The 21,793-nt window shown below is 41.9% G+C and overlaps 1 protein-coding gene across 2 annotated transcripts in view; it reads right to left on the reverse strand.

Annotated features, from left to right (window-relative positions):
* Positions 1 to 4,847: 4,847 nt before the first annotated feature.
* The window catches only part of AFF1 (AF4/FMR2 family member 1), a 134,395-nt gene continuing 117,449 nt past the window's right edge, over positions 4,848 to 21,793 (reverse strand). For both annotated transcript variants that reach the window (XM_040417973.1, XM_040417972.1), the window contains exons 16-21: positions 19,488 to 19,624; positions 15,181 to 15,252; positions 14,989 to 15,082; positions 14,834 to 14,877; positions 9,526 to 9,749; positions 4,848 to 5,986 (exon numbers count right to left, since the gene is read on the reverse strand). In XM_040417973.1, the coding sequence (XP_040273907.1) occupies positions 5,865 to 5,986; positions 9,526 to 9,749; positions 14,834 to 14,877; positions 14,989 to 15,082; positions 15,181 to 15,252; positions 19,488 to 19,624 (693 nt within the window). In that variant the 3' untranslated portion in view covers positions 4,848 to 5,864. The remainder of the gene's footprint in view (positions 5,987 to 9,525; positions 9,750 to 14,833; positions 14,878 to 14,988; positions 15,083 to 15,180; positions 15,253 to 19,487; positions 19,625 to 21,793) is intronic.

Below are 21,793 nucleotides of genomic sequence, written 5' to 3' on the forward strand. Positions count from 1 at the left end.
CTGAATTAGAGGCAGCTGCCTAAAAGCCTCTCTACGAGCTGGAACTCAAGATAAATCAGAACCTTTCAGGGGTCAGAAGAGGTTAGAAAATGAAAACTGGTTGCTGTAAGCAATATTCCCCCTCTGCCCGAGACCTTGTCCACCCTGGTGAATTTACAGTGGAGGCGAATGCTATTCATGAAAGAAACCAGAAACCATTCATAAAAATGTATTTGATATTTTATTTACAGCTTAATTCTTGACATCTCTTTTGCCAAAAAGAAAGAATAAATCATTTTTTCCTCTGTTCTTTACAGCAAATTATCCTCATCGTCAACAATATCATTAACAAAATAGGAGTGGCACAGCTTCTTTGGAAAGAGATTTTGCGTAGACTTTCCTCGTTAAATAAAAGATATAACATAATAAACAAAATCACAGATCTGTTCAGTCTCTCTTGCCCTAAGGGACTGTACAAGGCACCTATAGAGTATTCACAGAACGCAGATCATTTCCAGAAGTAGTTAAAATACACCAATTACCTCCAGCAACGGTTCTCTGCACATCTCCCCATTGCACACAGTCACCCTGTCCCTTAACAGATGCCGCTCGGACTAGTGAAATGTAGTGTGGCACGGCACTATGGCTCTGGTAACACCTGACAGAGATCACTACATGTCATTTTATAGGACTTTGTTGTGGCAGCTTTTCTAAACTTTTTGATTTTTAAGTGATAATTTCCTTAGGAAATAAATAAAGTTGCCTGACACAAATCATGTTACGGTTGGCGTCAAGTCTATTTTATATAGACTGGGCACTGCCAATGTCATCATGAATGCCCAGTCTGCATAATGTCACTACAGCTGCTGCTTGAACATTTCATGAGTTGTGGCGTGACAGACCATTCATGCTTTCAGCGATGAGCTGAATAAAACACGGCAACTCGTAGCAAGGAACTGAACCCATGTGCCTGTGGTCCCAAACTTGTAAAGGAAGACGTGCAAATCCTATGTTTTTGTACTACTTTTGAATAATTTTTGGTGTGAAGTACTTACTCTTCACCTGTAGGTGTCCACGTTGGGACAATCCTGTGCGACAGCCTATTGTTTCACATAGATCAGGGCAACAGTGCCACCTGCTGGTAACAAAATATTATGCGCGAGAAGAATAAAAAGAATGCTACTCAACATAGAAGCCTACTCAAATTAGGGAAACAAATGAATGATGCATCATGGAATGGCAGAACGTTCATAACCTTAAAGCCTACTTACATTAGGAAAACAATTAGGAATAATGAGATTGTTGAGTTTATACATTTCATACGGGATGCACACGTGTTCAGTCTCTTTAGTTTGAGGTGTGTTATATGGGGAGACCATAAAGGACATAGATATATCGTTTCAGCACTGATGGGCCTAGGAACCCATGAGATCTCTAGCACCAGAAATATTAGAACTACGAGAGTTCAGCAGCAGCAACATGAGCAGCATGGCTGTGTAATGAGATGGTTCTCTGCCAAGAACTAAAGTGCGGATCATATAGCACTTAGATTAAGATAAAGATTATATTTCCATGATTAATCCAGGAGAGTAAAGGGACGTTACCATGAACAATATGCTCACAGATCCCGGTTGAAACTAGTCCCATACAGCTCAGATGATGACTAAGCAACATAGGTTATTAGGTTTCACCTCATATACAAAGTAAAGGTAACCACAGTCATATGATATGTTTCTACATGAACGTACTAACAGTCCTTGTTGCCTCTGGAGAACCAAAAAGGAAAAAGCAATTCCCTGATATACTCGTATTCTGAGAACTGTTCCATTTAAAAGTGACCCCATATTGAGCTCACTGGGCAGTGGACAACTCATTTACTCCACTGTAGAATCATAGGTGCTGTGTTTGCTATGAGGGTATAGGGTCTGAATTCCCTATTTTTCCCCACCATTATTGGGGATTGTAGGAAACTGTTGTTTGATATAAGTATAACCTTTTCAGCAATATGAAACAAGGTTGCCCCTCAATCCCGACCATCTCTAATGTTCTATGGTACACTGCAGATGCTTGCAAAATACTGTCCAATTGAGCTACAGACTGAAAATTAAGGTTAATACATTTTGGAGCGTTCCCTTTGAGAGCACTTGGGCAGTTTTACGTATTCAGCCTTTAATTAGTGTTTTCCCTGATAAACTAGAATGCAACTTGGAAGAGTTTCAGGATCATTATTTCTCTCTGAGAAAAATCGGTCTTTGGATTTTTAGTAAGTGTGTGGCTTTTCTGAGAAATATTCATAAGAGGAGAGCAATTCAAGGAGTGTATTACTTATAACTGAATTTATATAGGAGATTACCTTTTGGCTCAGACATATAGAGAGATGAAACCTGAGACCATGTCCCCTGACTCATATAGTGCAAGTTTGTCAAATAGACCCTGCAATGGCGGAGCTTAACATCAGGTTTGGTCTACACACATGGGACCATCACAGCACCATGGGAATTAAGCACCTACAAGCCATTACCACTTTCAGTACCTTGTATATTCAAGTCTAATAGTATGATCACACAACAGAACTTTCACAAGAATATCTGTGTGCATTCAGTGTTGAAATCCCCAAAATCCCATTTTTTCAATGGGAATCTAACATGATAGCTGTTCCTTTGCTAGACTAATCCTCACATTAACATCTTATTACACGTCTCATGATTACATCATTTCCTTTAAGAACTAAACTGAAATATACAGCAGTGATCAGTATAGGACATGAATTTTGGAAAAAGAACAGCCACCAGTCTGAAGAAAAGTAGTTGTGTATTGCCGGCTAGTTAAGTGCTCCAAGTATGGTATATCATACATGCCTGAATGTTTAAGGACATCTGTCAGCAGATTTGTACCTATGAAACTGGCCGATCTGTTGCATGTGCACTTGGCAGCTGAAGGCATCTGTGTTGGTCCCATGTTCATATGTGCCTGCAGTACTGAGAAAAATGATGTTTTAATATATGCAAGTGAGCCTCTAGGAGCAATCGGGGGTATTGCCGTTACACCTAGAGGCTCTGCTTTCTCTACAACTGCCACGTCCTCTCCACTTTGATTGACAGGGTCAGACAGTATAAATGTGTTCATGCCTGGCCCTGACTTAAAGTCTCACACTGCATTGTGCAATTTAGTATCCAGCACAGGTGCAGCATGGTAGGAGTAACGGCAACGCCCCTAGTGCACCAAGAAGCTCATTTGTGTATAGTAAAACATAATTTTTCTCAGTAATGCAGGAACATGGGACCAAGGCCTCTTGCACACGGCTGTATGCCCTCCGAGATATATGGTGCGTGAGCGGGCCATATGTCCCGGAGCGGCATTGATCGTGCGCACGGGAGCACACAGCATCATAGATTACATATGATCTTATGAGTCCCGCTGGCGGCCCGACGTGCACAGCATCTTTGTGATTTATGATGCTGTGTACTCCCGTGCAGGCTATCAATGCCACTCCGGGACATATGGCCCGCTCACGGACCGTGCATACTGTCATGTGCAAGAGGCCCAACACAGATGCCTTCAGTTGCCAGGTGCACATGTAACAGGTCAGCCAGTTTTATATGCATAAATCTGCTGACAGCTGCCCTTTAAAGAGGGGAAAATAAAGTAGATAGGCATGCTTACTTGGGAATGTTAGTGTAGGCCAGGAACAGCCTCCATTTCTTCAAGGATCTGTGCAAAAATGGGAAGCCCACTGGACTCCATGTAAAAACTTGATTATTGATGGAGTGAAAAGGCTGCCATTCAGATGCATCATTCATTTACCAACATATTAAATACAGTATTGTACATGGATAAAACTGGGCTTAAAGAGGACCTTTCACCGATTCTTACCCTATGAACTAACTATACAGATAGGTAGAGCGGCACCCGGGGATCTCTCTGCACTTACTATTATCCCCGGGCGCCGCTCCGTTCTCCTGCTATGCCCTCCGGTATCTCCGTTCCCTAAGTTATGGTAGGCGGAGTCTGCCCTAGCGCTGGCCAATCGCACTGCAGAGCTCACAGCCTGGGAGAAAATAACCTCCCAGGCTGTGAGCTCTGCGCTGCGATTGGCCAGCGCTAGGGCAGACTCCGCCTACCATAACTTAGGGACTGGTATCTCCGCCTACTATAACTTAGTGAGCGGAGATACCGGAGGGCATAGCGGCAGAACGGAGCGGCGCCCGGGGATAATAGTAAGTGCAGTGAGATCCCCGGGTGCCGCTCTACCTATCTGTATAGTTAGTTCATAGGGTAAGAATCGGTGAAAGGTCCTCTTTAAGCACAAGATGTCACTGGCCAGGGGGGCATCTTGACTATAGGAATAGACAGTGCTTGGATATGTTGTTTCCCTCCAAGATAAGTGGCCACATGCATACCTTGCATTACATTCTGTTCTTCTCCTCATAAGAATTCAAGAGGTGCAATGTTAAAGGATGAGCTAAGGATGATAGTTGTCGACTGAACAATCTTTTGTTAATAACCATGAAGCAATAGGCTTAGACACAACATTGCCCCGAGAAGATCCGTCCTGTCAAAGCTAAACACATTTAGTGCCAATGACTGGCTCCAGAGACCAGGGCTCGTGCACACAAACGTAGTTTCTTTCCATTTCTGTTCCATTTTTTGCGGACCATATGGGGAACCATTCACTTCAATGGATCCGTAAAAAAAAAAAAAAACAAGTTAGTCCGTGTGCATTCAGTTTCCATATTTCTGTTCCGCAAAAAAATAGAACATGTCCTATTATTGTCCGCATTACGGACAAGGATAGTACTGTTCTATTAGGGGCCAGCTGTTTTGTTCCACATAATACGGAATGCACATGTATGTCATCCGTATTTTTGGCGGACCGCAAAATACATACGTTCGTGTGCAAGAGGCCTAAGAGTCAGAGCTGCAGGTAGACCCGACCCCTCTCAGCTTTCCCACATGGTCTCATTTCTAAGGAGGAGTTAGCTGGAGTAAGATTACTCGTGTTCCCTTGACCTGCAATTGGCCTTCAGCTTTGACGGCGCATCACACAAATGTGGGGAACCTTGTCCTGGTGACCAGTTTCATTAAACTACAATAAAAAGACTGAAGAATACTCAGCCTCGATGTAAAAGCATGGCAGAAATTATAGACCAATGGCAACGTTGAAATGTACACCAACATGTAGTTCAATCGTTTATAGTCCCAATAGCTTAGAGAAAGAGCAGTGCTAGACCCACCAGAGATAAATGATAAAATAAGAATGTGCATGTGCAAGAATGTGCAGTTTAGTTTCCAGCTTGAGAATAAGATATGACAGGACCAGAAGGACACTTGGAAGTTGGATTAAGGCACAAAGCTGTGGGTTTAGATTTGCAAGATACGCACTGTCATATTTTATTCCCTGCCATATAGCATTATACTCTGTACAGATAAGGGTGCAACCACTTCCTTCTTCATCTAGTCAGGAAGGAGGCCAGCTCATTTGGCAATTTTCAGGCGTTCTGCATAGGCCTGCTGGGTTACACCACAACTTACATGTGGAGGATGAAGATCTTCCAGAAGACATCTCTTCTTCTGCTGGTTTTCCACAGAAATGTTTAAAGACCACTAACATGGCTGACCTTTCCAACACCACTTTGCAGTTTGTTGTAATCAAAAATATAAAATTTATTATTCTCTCATTGTCTTTTCTTCGGCATCACACATAACCTGATGCCATCATTTTGGGCAATGTTCAGCAGGCTTCCAGTCATAAGAGAACCCAGGAGCCATATAGATATATAGATATATATTATCTTTATATTCCTAGAATTCATGAACCCATTCGCAAACTCCAGGCTTTTCAAAGTGCAAAAAAAGTTCAGAGAGTAAGTGCCCTCCAGCACATTTTAAGTCATACTTAATTCCAGCCTCAGCCAATGTAAACCCTGTCTAGTGTAGCGTACCAGTTCAGTCATGGAGCTGTTCAGGGCCAGGGGACAGACCACCGCACTGAGATCTGCAAAGAAATCTGAAGCACAGAGAAGACATTGTGAGAAACTTGTGCTGGTGAAATATGAGAATATAACTGAATACACCACCTGAGCTTTATTCTATGGGCGTGTGAGAGTGTTTCCACAGATTTCTGTCATCTAGGAGGGTCACTTACTATAGGAAGGTGGGGCGATTTAGGCTTAGTTCACACTTCAGTTATTTTGAGCCAAAACCAGGTGTGGGTCGAATACACAGAATAATACAAATCATTACACTTGATCTCTGAGTATTTGGCTCACAATCACAATAACTGATTGAAATAACTAAAATAGACAAACTCCAGCGTAATTTGAAAGCTTGTTTTGCTTTTTATTGAGTAAATATTGCGGCTTCAATGTAACGTTTCGGCCTATTGGCCTTCTTCAGACTAATGCCGCTGGTGATGAAGAGAAGAAAAGTAGGCTGGCGCTCTGTCAGAATATATTGCGGAAGTACCGCTAGTGAAGTTGGCGCCAACAAGCTTTCAAATTACGCTGGAGTTTGTCTATTTTTGTTTATCTGGGGCGGGAACCCTACTCCAAGCTACAACAGAGTGCGACAAGGTTTTAACCAAGATTGATTGAAATAACGGACGTGTGAACTTGGCCTTATTCGATAGCCAGGTTATCCTCCCAAACAGAAAGTCTATCCACCATCAAGCAAATAAAAGTTGTGTAGTTGGTTAAAGTGTAGTTGTCGTTTCTGGCGATTTTTCAGAATAAGCTGCCATGTGGGGGTAAATGAGGAACACTATTTCTGGACATTTTATTACGTATCTGTCATTTTTAGCAGAGTTTCCCTCTGTAATCTGTCTATAATTCTAATTTCTTTCTGAGCTAGGGTGGAGACTAGCTGGAATCATGAATGGACAGGACATGGAGAAACAGAAGACACTGCTTCCTAAGACCTCTTGCACACGACTGTATGCCCTCCGAGACATACGGTCCATGACCATGCGCACGGGAGTACACAGCATCATAGATTACAATGATGCGGTGCACGTTGGGCCGCCCGCGGGGCTATTGTCCCACAATTATATGATCTTATGAGTGCAGGTCAATAGTCCCGCGGGCGGCCATATGTGCACAGCATCATTGTAATCTATGATGCTGTGAGCTCCCGTGCGCAGGATCAATGCCGCTCCAGGACATATGGCCCGCTCACAGACCGTGCGTCTCAGAGGGCATACGGTCGTATGCAAGAGGCGTAACTCTGTAGCACACTCTCAGAAGCATCAGTAGTAATGGAGGGTCATTTCATTACTCTGACAGACTGATGCTGGATTTACATCTAAGCTGCAGAGTACTGATGTTTCTCTGCTTGTCTCCAGCAGTCACTCTGCACTTAACCTTCACTTCATAGACTTCTATGTGATCTGATCCTTCAGTGAGCAGGCAGCCTGTTGTATTTGAGCAGCAAATTAAGAGGCTACATTCCCACGACAGTATAATGTCCCCCCATAGTGTCACAGTATACATAATGAGTAGATAACAGAAGATTTCACAGCAGCATACCTAGTGTGACTTTTATTGGGGACCAAGAGTGCACACACAAATACGACGTTTCGGCTACGCAGTAGCCTTACTCAAGTATTTCTCAAGTATTCGCAAGTATCTCATACTTGAGAATCAGCTACTGCGTAGCCGAAACGTCGTATTTGTGTGTGCACTCTTGGTCCCCAATAAAAGTCACACTGGATATGCTGCTGTGAAATCTTCTGTTATCTACTCATATACATGGGACGGCGTTGGATTGGCGGTTCCATCACAGCTGATGCATTCCGGACAGGTCAGAAGGTCCATTTTGTGCTGCTTTACAACTATTTCTTATTACAGTATACATAATGTCCCCCATAGTGCTCCTGGATATCATATGACTCCCATAGCGCCCCCCTAGTGTGAATAATGGCTCCCATAGTGCCCCCCAGTGTAAACATTGCATCCCAGTGTCCTCCAGTATACAGAATGGCCCATTAGTGCCCCCCAGAATTATTAATGCCATCATTAGTAGACTCCAGTATAACAAATGCCTTCATTACTGGCTCCCAGTACTAATAATGCTCCCAATAATGCACTTGTGTAAGAAAGAAGAAAAAAAAAAAAATCATTCACTTGCACATGCAGAGACCGTCACTCCTCACTTGATGCAAAAGGACCTGTGCTTCCAGCGTGATGTAGTCACACATCCTTCTGCATAAAGTGAAAAGCAACTGTCTCCACGCGTGCACATTTTTTAAATTTTAAACCCATTTATTTAATCGTGTACTCGTTTTTAACGATCATTAGGTGCACTCCTGTCTAAACAGTCGTTAAAAACAGCCCCATTGATTTCAATAGGGTCCGTATGGCCTTGAAAACATCTCCTAATTTTTTGCCACCCACTATTTACTAACCGTTAAAAAAAATATGCCCAGAGAATAGACCCATTGACTTCAACTGGTTCTTCACTGTTGTGTGAATGTAGCCTTAGTGAAGAGAGGGGAGCAGTCTGATGAGAGGAGAAGGAAGAACCTTTCCCTGATGAGATACAAAGTTTCTTATATTGGGGGGGACCGGCATCTTGGCTCCGCTGTAATAGGGTCCCAAGGGTGACATCTGCAGATTTTGTATGTTCTCCTCGTGTTTGCATGAGCTCCCTCCCATACACCAAAGACATACTTACTAAAAGGAAATCTAGATTAGGAGCTCCACTGGGAACAGGGAGTGATGACAAAGCCTGTAAAGTGCATAATATGTCGGCGCTACATAAGGGTACTTTCACATCAGCGTTTTTGTTTTCCGGTATTGATTTCCATCATAGGGGCTCAAAACCGGGAAAAAAAAGATCAGTTTTATCCTAATACATTCTGAATGGAGAGCATTCCGTTCAGGATGCATCAGTTCAGTCCCTCTTACGTTTTTTGGCCGGAGAAAATACCGCAGCATGCTGCAGTTTTCTCTCCGGCCAAAAATCCTGAACACTTGCCAGAATGCCCGATCCGGCATTAATTTCCATTGAAATGTATTAATGCCAGATCCGGCCCCAAGTGTTCTGGCAAAAGTGATCCGGACTTGCGGTCTGCGCATGCGCAGACCTTTAAAAATGAGCAACCGGAAAGACGGATCCAGTATTGCAATGCATTTGTGAGAAGGGTACGTCTCACAAATGCATCAGTTTGCGTCCGGATTTCCGGATCCGGCAGGCAGTTCCGGCAACGGAACTGCCTGCCGGAATCCTCTGCCTCAAGTGTGAAAGTACCCTAAGCGAGAAAAATATTCGCCTGTCCTAATTATTTATGAAACAGTTACTCTTTAAAACATGGCTACAAAGAATAGATTTCCAATACCATTCAAAAATGGATGCAAATGTTAGCAGCACTACAGCTATGGAAGATTAAGAATATGTACTGCTCTATATGGAATAAAATAATCCCTTTGAAACTGGCCTAATTTAACAATATAAAGCTAGTAAATAAGGAAACACCAGCAGGGTGACCAAAATGTATGCATGTAAACAAGTGCTATACAGGGCACATACACTTTAAAAGCTAGATCATACCTTTATTTTTCTTTGCAAGCATATCGGCTTGTTCCCATATGTCATAGGCATAGAGGAAGTAGGAAGTGATATTGACGTAAGATGATGCTATCTGGTGAATCATCTGGGGGATGGTAACCGAAGGATTCTGCCCTCCACTGTTGCTGGCAATGGACCCTGGTTGAGATCCTCCTGAGCTAGCAGGTGAAGGCGTTGGAGACATCGGGGAAGGAGTACCAGTACTTCTACAAGAAAGGAGGTGATCCAATGTAGACGTGAACAGCTCCATTGATTTATGTTATTGCAGAAACAATCTTTTCAGTTAGGAATTGAATGCAGTATATTGCAAAAGGTCAATGACGGAATTCACAGTAAAGGGATTCTCCGGTTTCTAGATATTGATGACCTATGTCATCAGAATCAGATTGGGTGTGGCAAGACACTGATTAGCGGTTTTCTGCAGCTGCTGGCGCCAGAAGCAGAAAGAAAAAACCCACTGCTTTTCGCACCATTCACAGAGTTCAACATAATTAACATTTTACCGTTATTCTACCGGTAAGTGGGATTATGGCAACACCAAATCTGTACAGGCTTTTAGGTTCCACTACTTTACTTTTACATCATACTTGTTTCCAAACATCTGTATTTGCATCACCCCATTCAGAGAGCCATAACTTTTTTATTTTTCTGTCCACTGATCTATGTGACAACTTATTTTTTTGCAGGGGCAGTAAATGTTTTCATTGGTATCATTTTGGTTGTACACATGACTTTTATATCGCTTTTCATTCTGTTTTATCGCTGGCATGCTGAAAAAAAGCAATCCTGGCTTTGTTTTGTTTTATTTCTACAGCATTCACCACATAAGAGGTAATTTTTTAGTTTGCGCCATTACAGACACAGCAATACCAGCTGTGTGATTTATTTTTTTTATTATTTGTATTGTTTGACATTTAACCCCTTCTACCCAGGGCCAGTTTTCGCCCTTCTGCCCCGGCCATTTTTTGCAAATCTGACCTGCGTCACTTTATGTGGTAATAACTTTGGAACACTTATTTATCCAAGCCATTCTGAGATTGTTTTCTCGTGACACATTGTACTTCATGATAGTTATAAATTTGAGTCAATATATTTCACCTTTATTTATGAAGAAATCCCAAACTTACCAAAGTTTGAAAAATTCGCAATTTGTAGATGTCCTTTTAATTTTTTTTAGGACGTTAGAAAGCTTAGAATTTTAGAAGCAATTCTTAACTTTGTAAGGAACAGTTCAGGTCTGAAGTCACTTTGTGGGGCTTACATAGTGGAAACCCCCCATAAATGACCCCATTGTAGAAACTACACCACTCAAGTTACTCAAAACGGATTTTACAAACTTTGTTAACCCTTTAGGTGTTCCACAAGAATTAAAGGAATATGGAGATCAAATTTCTAAATTTCACTTTTTTGGCAGATTTTCCATTTTAATACATTTTTTTCTTTAACACACCGAGGGTTAACAGCCAAACAAAACTCAATATTTATTACCCCGATTCTGAAGTTTACAGAAACACCCCACATGTGGTGGTAAACTGCTGTATGGGCGCATGGCAGGGTGCAGAAGAAAAGGAGCTCTATATGGTTTTTGGAAGGCAGATTTTGCTGGACTGTTTTTTAGATGCCATGTCCCATTTGAAGACCCCCGATGCACCCGTACAGTAGAAACTCCCAAAAAGTGACCACATTTTGGAAACTAGGGGATAAGGTGCCAGTTTTATTGGTACTATTTTGGGGTACATATGATTTTTAATTGCTCTATATTACTTTTTGTGAGGCAAGGTAACCAAAAAATGGCTGTTTTGGCACAGTTTCTATTTTTTACAATATTCATCTGACAGGTTAGATCATGTGCTATTTTTATAGGGCAGGTTGTTACGGATGCAATGATATCAAATATGTCTACTTTCTTTGTTTCAGTTTTACATAATAAAGCATTTTTGAAAAAATAGCGTTTTTGTGTCTCCATTTTCTGAACGCCATATATCTTATTTTTTCTGCCGATTATCTTGTGCAGGGGCTCGTTTTTTTGCAGGAAAAGTTGATGTTTTATTGGTACCATTTTTGGGTACATATTTTTTGATCATTCATTATTACACTTTATGGGGCAAGATGACAAAAAAATTGGTTGTTTTGGCATAGTTTTTATTTATTTTTACAGTGTTAACCTGAGGGGTTAGGTCATGTGCCATTTATATAGCGCAGATCGTTACGGACACTGAAATACCTAATATGTATACTTTTTATTTATTTCAGTTTTACACAATAATAGCATTTTTGAAACAAAAAAAAAAAAAGATGTTTTAGTGTCCCCATTGTCTGAGAGTCCTATTTTTTTTTGACCGATTGTCTTAGGTAGGGTTTCATTTTTTGCGGGATGAGGTGACGGTTTGATTGGTACTATTTTGGGGGGCCTCCACTTTTTTGATCGCTTGGTGTTGCAATTTTTATGATGTAAGGTGACAAAGTTTTTTTTTTTTACGATGTTCAGCTGAGGTTGGGTCATGTGATATTTTTATAGAGCTGGTTGTTACGGATGCGGAGATACCCAATATGTATACTTTTTTTTTTTTATTTCACTTTAACACAATGATAGCATATTTGAAAAAAAATATTATATTTTAATGTCTCCATGTTCTGAGAGCTATAGTTTTTTATTTTTTTTTGAGCGATTTTCTTATGTAGGGGCAAATTTTTTGCGGGATGAGGTGACTTTTATTGGTACCATTTTGTGGGACATACGCCTTTTTGAACGCTTGGTGTTGCACTTTTTGTGATGTAAGGTGACAAAAATGGCTTTTTTTTATGGTGTTTATCTGACCGGGTAGATCACGTGATATTTATAGAGCCGGTCGTTACAGACTCAGTGATACCTAATATGTGTCTTTTCCTTTTTTATTTCTATCTTTTATTATAAAATCAGGGGAAAGGAGCGTTTTTTTCTTTTTTTTACTTGAAACTTTTTTTTTTTTATTAAAAACACTTTGTTTTGCTTTTTTTAAAACTTTATTTCTGTCCCAGTCTGGGACTTCAACTTTTGAGGGTCTCATCCCCTCTGCAATGCATTACAATACATCTGTATTGTAATGCATTGCCTGTTAGTGGATTACACGGAGTAATAAACAGGTTGCCTAGGACAGGGATGGGCAAAGTGCGGCTCTCCAGCTGTTGTAAAACTACAACTCCCAGTATTCCCAGTCTCCCTACAGCTATCAGCCTACAGCAGGGCATGATGGGATTTGTAGTTTTACAACAGCTGGAGAGCCGCAGTTTGCCCATCACTGGGGCTCAGGCCTGGGGCTGGATCTCCTCGGCCCCGTAGAAGGCAGGTCCCGATGCCATGCAAGGCATTGGGCAGCATTTGTATGGCATCGGGCTGCCTCGTCACCCATCGGGTCCCCGCCACAAAAGCGCGGGGACCTGGTGGGCTCCCTCACGCGCCGCAAACCCCTTCTATGCTGCGGTCAGTGCTGATGGCGGCATAGAAGGGGTTGATCCGCCGACATCAGCTTTTACAGCGATGCCTACCATCAGGGACTGCCGGGCCACTGCACCGCTCCAGTGCCCGCCCAATCACTATGACGTAATTGTACGTCAAACTGCGTCAAGTCACTTGCCGTCATGACGTACTATTACGTCATATGTCAGGAAGAGTTAAAAATGCCACTTTCCCTATAAAAATGCTGTACTTTTTTTTATATATATATATATATATATATATATATATATATATATATATATATATATATTCACATTTTTTTTTTCTACTTTTTATTTTACTCCCACTAGGGCAGTTGAACGTACATCACACTGATCGCTGATATTATACACTGTAAGGGCTCATGCACATGACTGTTGTTTTGCGGTCTGTTTTTCACGGATCCGTTGTTCTGTATCAGAGTTTTTTTTCCCTCTGATTTAAGTCCTCTTCCGTTCGGTTATTCCACAAAACATATCCGTATGGTTTCCATATGCTATCCGTTTTTTGCAGAACGGAAATAGTAACTTATTAATCACCAAACACATGAGCAATATCGGCTAGGCATAGCATTTCTACAGTATGGATCCGCAAAATACAGCTGAAATACAGATGACATACGGATGTGTTCCGTGTGCGTTCCATATTTTTTGCGGATCCATTGACTTGAATGTGGCCTCGGACCGCGATTTGCGGACAATAATAGGACAGGCACTACTTTTTTGCGGAACGGAAATACGGAAATGGAATGCACACGGAGTACCTTCCGTTGTTTTGCAGACCTATTGAAGTGAATGGTTCCTCATACGGACCACACAAAAAAACGGAACGGAAGCGGAAAGAAAATAAGTTCGTGTGCATGAGCCCCAATAGTCAATATTACACTGAGAGTAAGCTTATTATACCCTACCACTGTCAGAGCTTAAAGGGTTTCTGTCAGGAGAAATAACGTTATGTAGCTGCCTGACATTATCGATGTGCTAATGTCAGCACTACATAACAGTATGCTTTATAACTCCGTGCCTGCCGCCGTTCTCCTAAAATAAAGACTTACACGCCCAGGTCCAGTTGATTTACTTTCGAGTTCTCCTCAGTGTCCCGTAAATCCCACGCCGTCCTGTTTAGGACGCAGGAGCGCGTCCTTCACTCACTGTGCCGAATACTAAACGAGACGGCGCAGGCACAGGATTTATGGGACACCGAGGAGAACTCGAAAGTCAATCAACTTGACATGGGAGTGCCAAAGGGTGCGTAGACTGAGCCTCTAGGTGCTGATTTTACGCCCTCATAGCACCTAGAGGCTCATTAGCATATTATAAAAGTCTTTATTTTAAGAGAACGGCGGCAGGCAGGGAGTTATACACAGTGGGGTTAAAGGCAACAATCTACTCCCACCCCACAAATTACCGGCGGTTGTGTCACAGACATGTCAGAGGTAAAGCAGGGCCCCAAAAAGTGCTACAAGTGACACAGTACAGATCAGAGCAATAAGGTTGTTTGCCTGAGTCCTAAAGCCTCTTTACACGGGCCGACTGTGTAGGCAATTATCGGGAACAAACTATTCGTTACTGATAATTGCCTGATCATAAACAGAGGTGGGAGCTGTGCTTACATGCAGCAATCAACTCTACTATATCGGGACAACCAATCACTTGTCCCCACACAGATTTACTGTTTCTCGGAAGCAGATCGCTGTTCACAAGCGCTCCGAGGTTTGCACCTTCTCAATAACTGCCCCAATTGCCAGCCTAAGTTTTATTTATCCACCAAAAGGAGTTGATTAGATAAAGACTGGTTCGATAAAGTTAGGCTTACCTAGCAACACATGGGGAAGGTGCCTGTGCAGCTCTGGATGAACTCTAGGATAAAGAAAATATATGAAATTCATTAAATGAAAAATACATGTATTGTTTTTCCAAGCAAACAGAAATCAAATACCGTAATAGTTCTTTGAAGTTAAAGTATTTTACCTTGAAGTGTTCCCCAAGAGTGCGGGAATACTTTAATGCTGTGTCTTTTTTGTAGCGAAACATTGCCATGTAGAGAACGGACTGGCAACGCATGCTAAATTTTACAAGGTAAGAAAAAAATATTGGCATCATGCAGGCAACCTGAGCTCACACGAAGTATGGGTATTCCCGACATAGTATATTCATACTTACCATAAAGCTGCAAATGATTTTTCATATGCAGGTGCTAAACTATCAGAGAAGTTTTTCAGCTTCATAATGAACCTATGGGATAAGAGGCAAAAGACAGAAAAATTAAAGGGGATGAGCCACGAAACATATTCATTTTTCAAACCAGCACCTGGATCTGAATACTTTTGCAATTGCATGTAATTAAAAATGTAATATAGCCACTGAGTTATTTAATAAAATGTATCTGTATAGCGCCACCTGCTGTTTGTTCTTTTTTTTTATTTCTTGTCCCCCTCACTCGCTCCGTTTACATTTTTAAAGGGAACCTGTCACCGGGATTTTGTGTATAGAGCTGGAGGACATGGGTTGCTAGATGGCCGCTAGCACATCCGCAATACCCAGTCCCCATAGCTCTGTGTGCTTTTATTGTGTAAAAAAAAACGATTTGATACATATGCAAATTACCGAGATGAATTAGAGCTTGAAAATATGACTCTTCTTTGATCACACAAGATATGACTCTTATGTTAATTTGCATATGTATCAAATCGTTTTTTTTTACACAATAAAAGTACACACAGCTATGGGGACTGGGTATTACGGATGTGTTAGCGGCCATCTAGCAATGTCCTCAGCTCTATACCCAAAATCCCGGTGACAGGTTCCCTTTAACTGTCACCAGTCATATCTTCAGTTAGACAAGGAAACAGCTACAGCAGGAAGGAAATCCCCACTGAGAAAGGACACCCCCACTAAGCTGCCAGCCTGAAAACAAACCAGCAGGACAATTGGAGCAATGCACGTGGAGAATTCTCGATCCATGTAAGGTACAGAGCTGGTCTAAGTTTTGTTAGAAAGATATTGTCTTCTATACTTTATGATGTCTTATTTTAATTTTTTACATCAACCATGACATAACCCCTTTAAGCTGAAAATCATCTATTAAGTCATGTTTTTATGTTGAACATATTTTTTTAATCTTTGTTTTTTTTGTTTTTCCATGTCACTATGTATATTTAATAAAATGTATATAATCCTGCAATTTTCACACTGGCCCTAATAATAGATCATGATTTCCTATAGGTAACTTTAAGTAGCTACCATCATCACCACCACCACTAGAGATGTCCCGAACTATTCGCCGGCGAACAGTTCCCGGCGAACATTGCATGTTCGCGTTCGCCGCGGCGGGCGAACATATGCGATGTTCGGTCCGCACCCTATACATCATCATTGAGCAAACTTTGACCCTGTACCTCACAGTCAGCAGACACATTCCAGCCAATCAGCATACCCTCCCTCCCACCTCCTGGACAGCATCCATCTTAGATTCATTCTGAAGCTGCAGTGTCACAAATTTGACTAACTTGTAATCGCAATGCGATTAATACAGGCTATATTAATCACATTGCGAATTCAACTTCGAGCTGGGTTCCTAATGGTTGTATTGCTAGAATATAACGAAGATTGAGAATATAGTGCTATATTCGTTATATTCGTCAATTCTAGCAATACAACCATTATGAACTCAGATCTAAGTTGTAATCGCAATGCGGTTAATGCAGGTTATATTAAATCGCATTGCGAATTCAACTTAACACACTCTGCGTCAACTACGTAATTTTCCATTGGAGTTTTGCCATGGATCCCCCTCCGGCATGCCACAGTCCAGGTGTTAGTCCCCTTGAAACAACTTTTCCATCACTATTGTGGCCAGAAAGAGTCCCTGTGGGTCTTAAAATTCGCCTGTCTATGGCGGTTCGCACGTTCGCGAACATTTGCGTAAATTTGCGTTCGCGAACGGAAAATTTTATGTTCGCGACATCTCTAACCACCACCAGCAAAATTACAATGACAAGTAACACCTCTATATAGATAACACAGGATCCACCATTCACAAAAAGTGATATCACAGCTTATCAGCTCGGTCCTGACCTCTGCACAGGTCGCAGAGCATGAAAACTCTCAATAGGGTCAGCTCCTGTCCATTGTGTCTAAGGCCCATGTTGCTGCTCTCAAAAGACAGGAAGTCTTAAACTTTAGAAAAATTGTAAATATAGTAGCTCACCCCTCCTGATAACATGAACAGGTGCTCACACTAAGGTGTGGTTCACCCCAACCACAATATAGTATATAGAAGGAAATTGTATAGTGGGCACTCAATATCTGCAGTGTTGTACCCTGAGTGTAGCTGCAGATATTGAGTGCCCACTATACAATTTCAGTCTTAAACTTTAGGCTAATTCCAGGATTATATACATTTTTTGAAATATAGTGACATGAAAAAATAAAATAAAAAAAATTCTAAAAAACATGTTTAACAAAAATGTGATTGAAACAATAGGTCACTTTCTGATGACACATTCCCTTTGAAAGCTATGGAGACCTGTAACATAAAATGAGTTGTTAGAGGTTAATTAGATTAAAATAAAATTGTACTTTGTTTCAGGATGTAGTCTCCATTCATTTTCAGACCTCGGATATTAAGTCTGCAACCTGCTCCTAGTTTGAAATATTTCTTGTGTGTGTGTGTGTGTGTGTGTGTGTGTGTGTGTGTGTCCCAGTAATACATTGTATGTGTGTCCAGGATGAAGAAAACTGCCTTGTGTGTGCATTCCTCTCCAACTACAGCCTGTGTGAACAGCCTGCCTTCCTTGGATCTTCTTCCCCTCTCCACCCTCTGACCTGCCATGTAAAACCTCCTGCTGTCTCTAAGGCCTCATGCACACGACCGTTGTGTGCTTCCGTGGCCGTTGTGCCGTTTTCCATTTCCGAAAAATCGGAAAATGCACCGTTTTGCAGCCGCATCCGTGATCAGTGTTTCCTGTCAGTCAAAAAAAATATGACCTGTCCTATTTTTTTGACTGACAACGGTTCACGGACCCATTCAAGTCAATGGGTCCGTGAAAGAACACGGATGCACACAAGATTGGCATCCGCGTCCTTGATCCGTGGTCGTAGGTTACTTTCATACAGACGGATCCGAAGATCCGTCTGTATGAAAGCTTTTTCAGAGCTGAGTTTTCACTTCGTGAAAACTCAAATCCGACAGTATATTCTAACACAGAGGCGTTCCCATAGTGATGGGGACGCTTCTAGTTAGAATATACTGAGAACTGTGTACATGACTGCCCCCTGCTGCCTGGCAGCACCCGATCTCTTACAGGGGGCTGTGATCCGCACAATTTAACCCTCAGGTGCTGCACCTGAAGGGGTTAATTGTGCATATCATAGCCCCCTATCAGAGATCAGGGGCTGCCAGGCAGCAGGGGGCAGACCCCCCTCCCTCCCCAGTTTTAATTTCATTGGTGGCCAGTGCGGCCCCGCCCCCCCTCCCCCCCTATTGTATTATTTTCATTGGTGGCACAGTGTGCGCCCCCCCCCCCTCCCTCCCTCTATTGTATTATTTTCATTGGTGGCACAGTGTGCGGCCCCCCCGGCCCCCCTCTCCCTCCCTCTATTGTATTATCATTGGTGGCCAGTGTGCGGCCAATGAGCACCTGTGATCCGTGGGATTATTGTCCTGCACTCATAATATCATATAATGTCATATGAGTGCGGTACAATAGTCCCGCGGGCGGCCCGATGCACACAGCATCATAGTAACCTATGATGCGGTGTGCACGATGTATGCTGCTTCGGGACATATAGCCCGCTCACAGACCGTATGTCTCGGAGGGCATACGGTCGTGTGCATGAGCGCTAAGAGTCCGTTCAGTTCAGGAGAGCCACAGTCAACACACAGCTGGTGTTTCCAGGGCTGATCACAGTTATGTAAATCAGTCCTTAGATTATTGCTTCACCTCATACTGCAGCTCCTGGATGGCAATAGATCCAATTCAGCCCTGACAACATCTTATTTAAAGACACTCTGGTCAGCTGCCTTAAAGGGGTTAATATTAACGGCTGGACAACCCCTTTAACTAATTCCTCCAATGCATAGAAAATATTTCCTCACATATAGCCCCAACAATACATATGGTATGTGATGCCCCCACAATTTCCTTCTCTACTGTCTAGAGAGCGATATAGCTATATATTTCTAAGAATTTAGAAGTAGGTATGATGGAATGAAAAGGTGTCTGGGGCAGATCACTACGCCAGAACTGAGGGAAGAGAACAGGGAATCTACTGAGCGTGTTGGTCCACCACTGAATGCAGGAGAACAGAATTTTTATTGCATGTACATTGCAATAATACTTATTTATTGCATAGTAATAATAGTAAACCCCTTTAACAAAGCACTGCAGAAATGTAGCAGAATACCCCGAGTACACAATGGACGTATCTATGGTTCATCAACGCAGACTTGAAACGTATTCACTTACTTGATGAGATCAACAGTTTCGGCAAACATAGTGTAGGCAGACTTTGGCGCCTGTACATCAGCTTCCATTGCAATACCACACTCAATGAAAAACATAGCAGCATCCAGGTAGTTTAAGGATTTCCCAATCTTGTCCAACTAGAATGAAAATTCAAAAGAAAACCATTAAACAAAGCAAGCCAAATTTTAAAAAATTAAATCCATCCTCTCTGAAATAGATTGCAGATTTGGGATTCTGAAGTGGGAAACAATGTTATCAGTGACTGAGGGTATGTTCAGACAACAGATCCACCTACAAAATTCAGTGCAGATTCTGTGCCTTTTTTTTTAACCAATGGGTGTTTACTTCAACTGAATTTTCAGTTCGTGGTTTTTGGTGCGGATATACACAAGAAAACGTACAAAAACCGCATGCATACATGCGGAGCTGTTTTTTTAAAATGTTTTCCAATTTTGTTTTCCAAAAAAAAAAACGTAAGTGCTGCTTCCCATTGAAATTAATTGGAGGCTGTTTTGACTTTTTTTTTAAGCTGTACTTGAGGTGGGAACGCTCCAAAATCAGCGCCAGAAAAACTCTGCGCGAACTGGGCCTAACAAAATGTGGCTGGCGGCTTTGCACATGGCAGGTTTCTTGGGTAATCCTGCTGCTGTAATGACATCTACTAATGAAGGTATGTTCGTGGAGATAATTTATGAGGATATTAGGAACTTTCAGTCCCATGAGACAAAGACGCTACCGAGTAATTAATTGACAATACGAAAAGTAAGTGCCAAATACATCTTGGCAGAAGCCCAGCGGCACTGCATGCGTTGATAGGTCAGTAGTGCCCATTATACGTGTATTGGAACAAAAATATTTTCACTAAAACTTGATCTGCAGTGAAGGTATTCTTCTGTGGACATAGGTGAAGAGGTTGGCTCCCTTTGGGTCGTATGGTCATGTTATGGTTCCCAAGTCAGGCAGGTCCATGAAGCAGTTAATAGGATTCTGGCTCTGCACAGCTGAGGGGATAGGCTGATCCTTCTCACAGGAATGTAAACCGTGAGCCAGGCAGGATGCCAGGGAACATATGGCAAGCAGTGCCTATATCACACAAACAGCCCGTGAAGGGGACATTCTAACTGTATTAGTCATGCAAGAAACCAGCAGCTTCAGACTGCATGAAGCCCCCTATTGTATGGATGAATGTATATGGGTTTCAGAGAATGTTTATTAGAAAAAGTCACCCTGCCAAGGTTTCTGGCAATGTAAGGGAACATTTTTGGGATAATACAAGTCAAGCTCTCTGTTTGACATCTAGCTGAACTGTGTAAAGATGCCTTTTTACAATTTGATAATGCATACCATTTAAATTAAAGGGCATCTGTCAGCAGATTTGTACCTGTGTAACTGGCTGACCTGTTACATGTGCACTTAACAGCTGAAGACATGTGATGGTCCCACGTTCATATGTGCCCACATTGCCGAGAAAAATTATGTTTTAATGTATGCAAATGAGCCTCTAGGAGCAACAGGGGTGTTACCATTACACCTAGAGGCTCTGCTCTCTCTGCAACTGCTGTGTAAATATCTGTAAGTAGCCACTAAAAATCACAATCACAAAAGTTCTTCGGGTATGCTAAAATTTAGATCTTCCAACTGCTACCTCACCCCATCCCCCTATCAAATGGGAAAAAGCCACTGCAAACTGTAATCCTTTCGGCCAATCATAAAATCGGTGCATTTTTCCGACGTACAAATGGCCACACAAATAAAAACAAATCAAGTTGCTCTTCCATTTGAAGAGAGTTATATCAATTCCTCAGGTTAGATTTATAGATACATTAAAGACAGAGACTGCAAATATAAGCAGTGGATATAATTAACAGAGTAATTCACTGTTATCAAGCACCATAGCATTTGAACTTTTAAAAAAATTTTCTTTTCTTTTTCCCATTAATTTTAAAGAATACTAAATAAATGTTATATTTTAAAATAGACCTTAAACGGGAACCCATTAGCCGTAAGGCTATCTGAACCTTAATTACTTATATCCCAGGTCCGAAGGGTCCCTGAAAGGAATTAGGTCATGTATTAGCACTTTCACACACAGGTTTTGCCTTTACCCTGGATATCTCTATTAATCAGTCTTAACCCTTAGGTCCCTTTCACACGAGCGAGTTTTCCGCGCGGGTGCAATGCGTGACGTGAACGCATAGCACCCGCACTGAATCCTGACCAATCCATTTCTATGGTGCTTTGTACATGAGCGTTTTTCACGCATCAGTTCTCTGCTGAGTCCAATTCAGTTTTGAGAACTGCAAAAG

Source organism: Bufo bufo, chromosome 2 (assembly GCF_905171765.1).
Source record: "Bufo bufo chromosome 2, aBufBuf1.1, whole genome shotgun sequence".
NCBI classification, from domain to species: domain Eukaryota; kingdom Metazoa; phylum Chordata; class Amphibia; order Anura; family Bufonidae; genus Bufo; species Bufo bufo.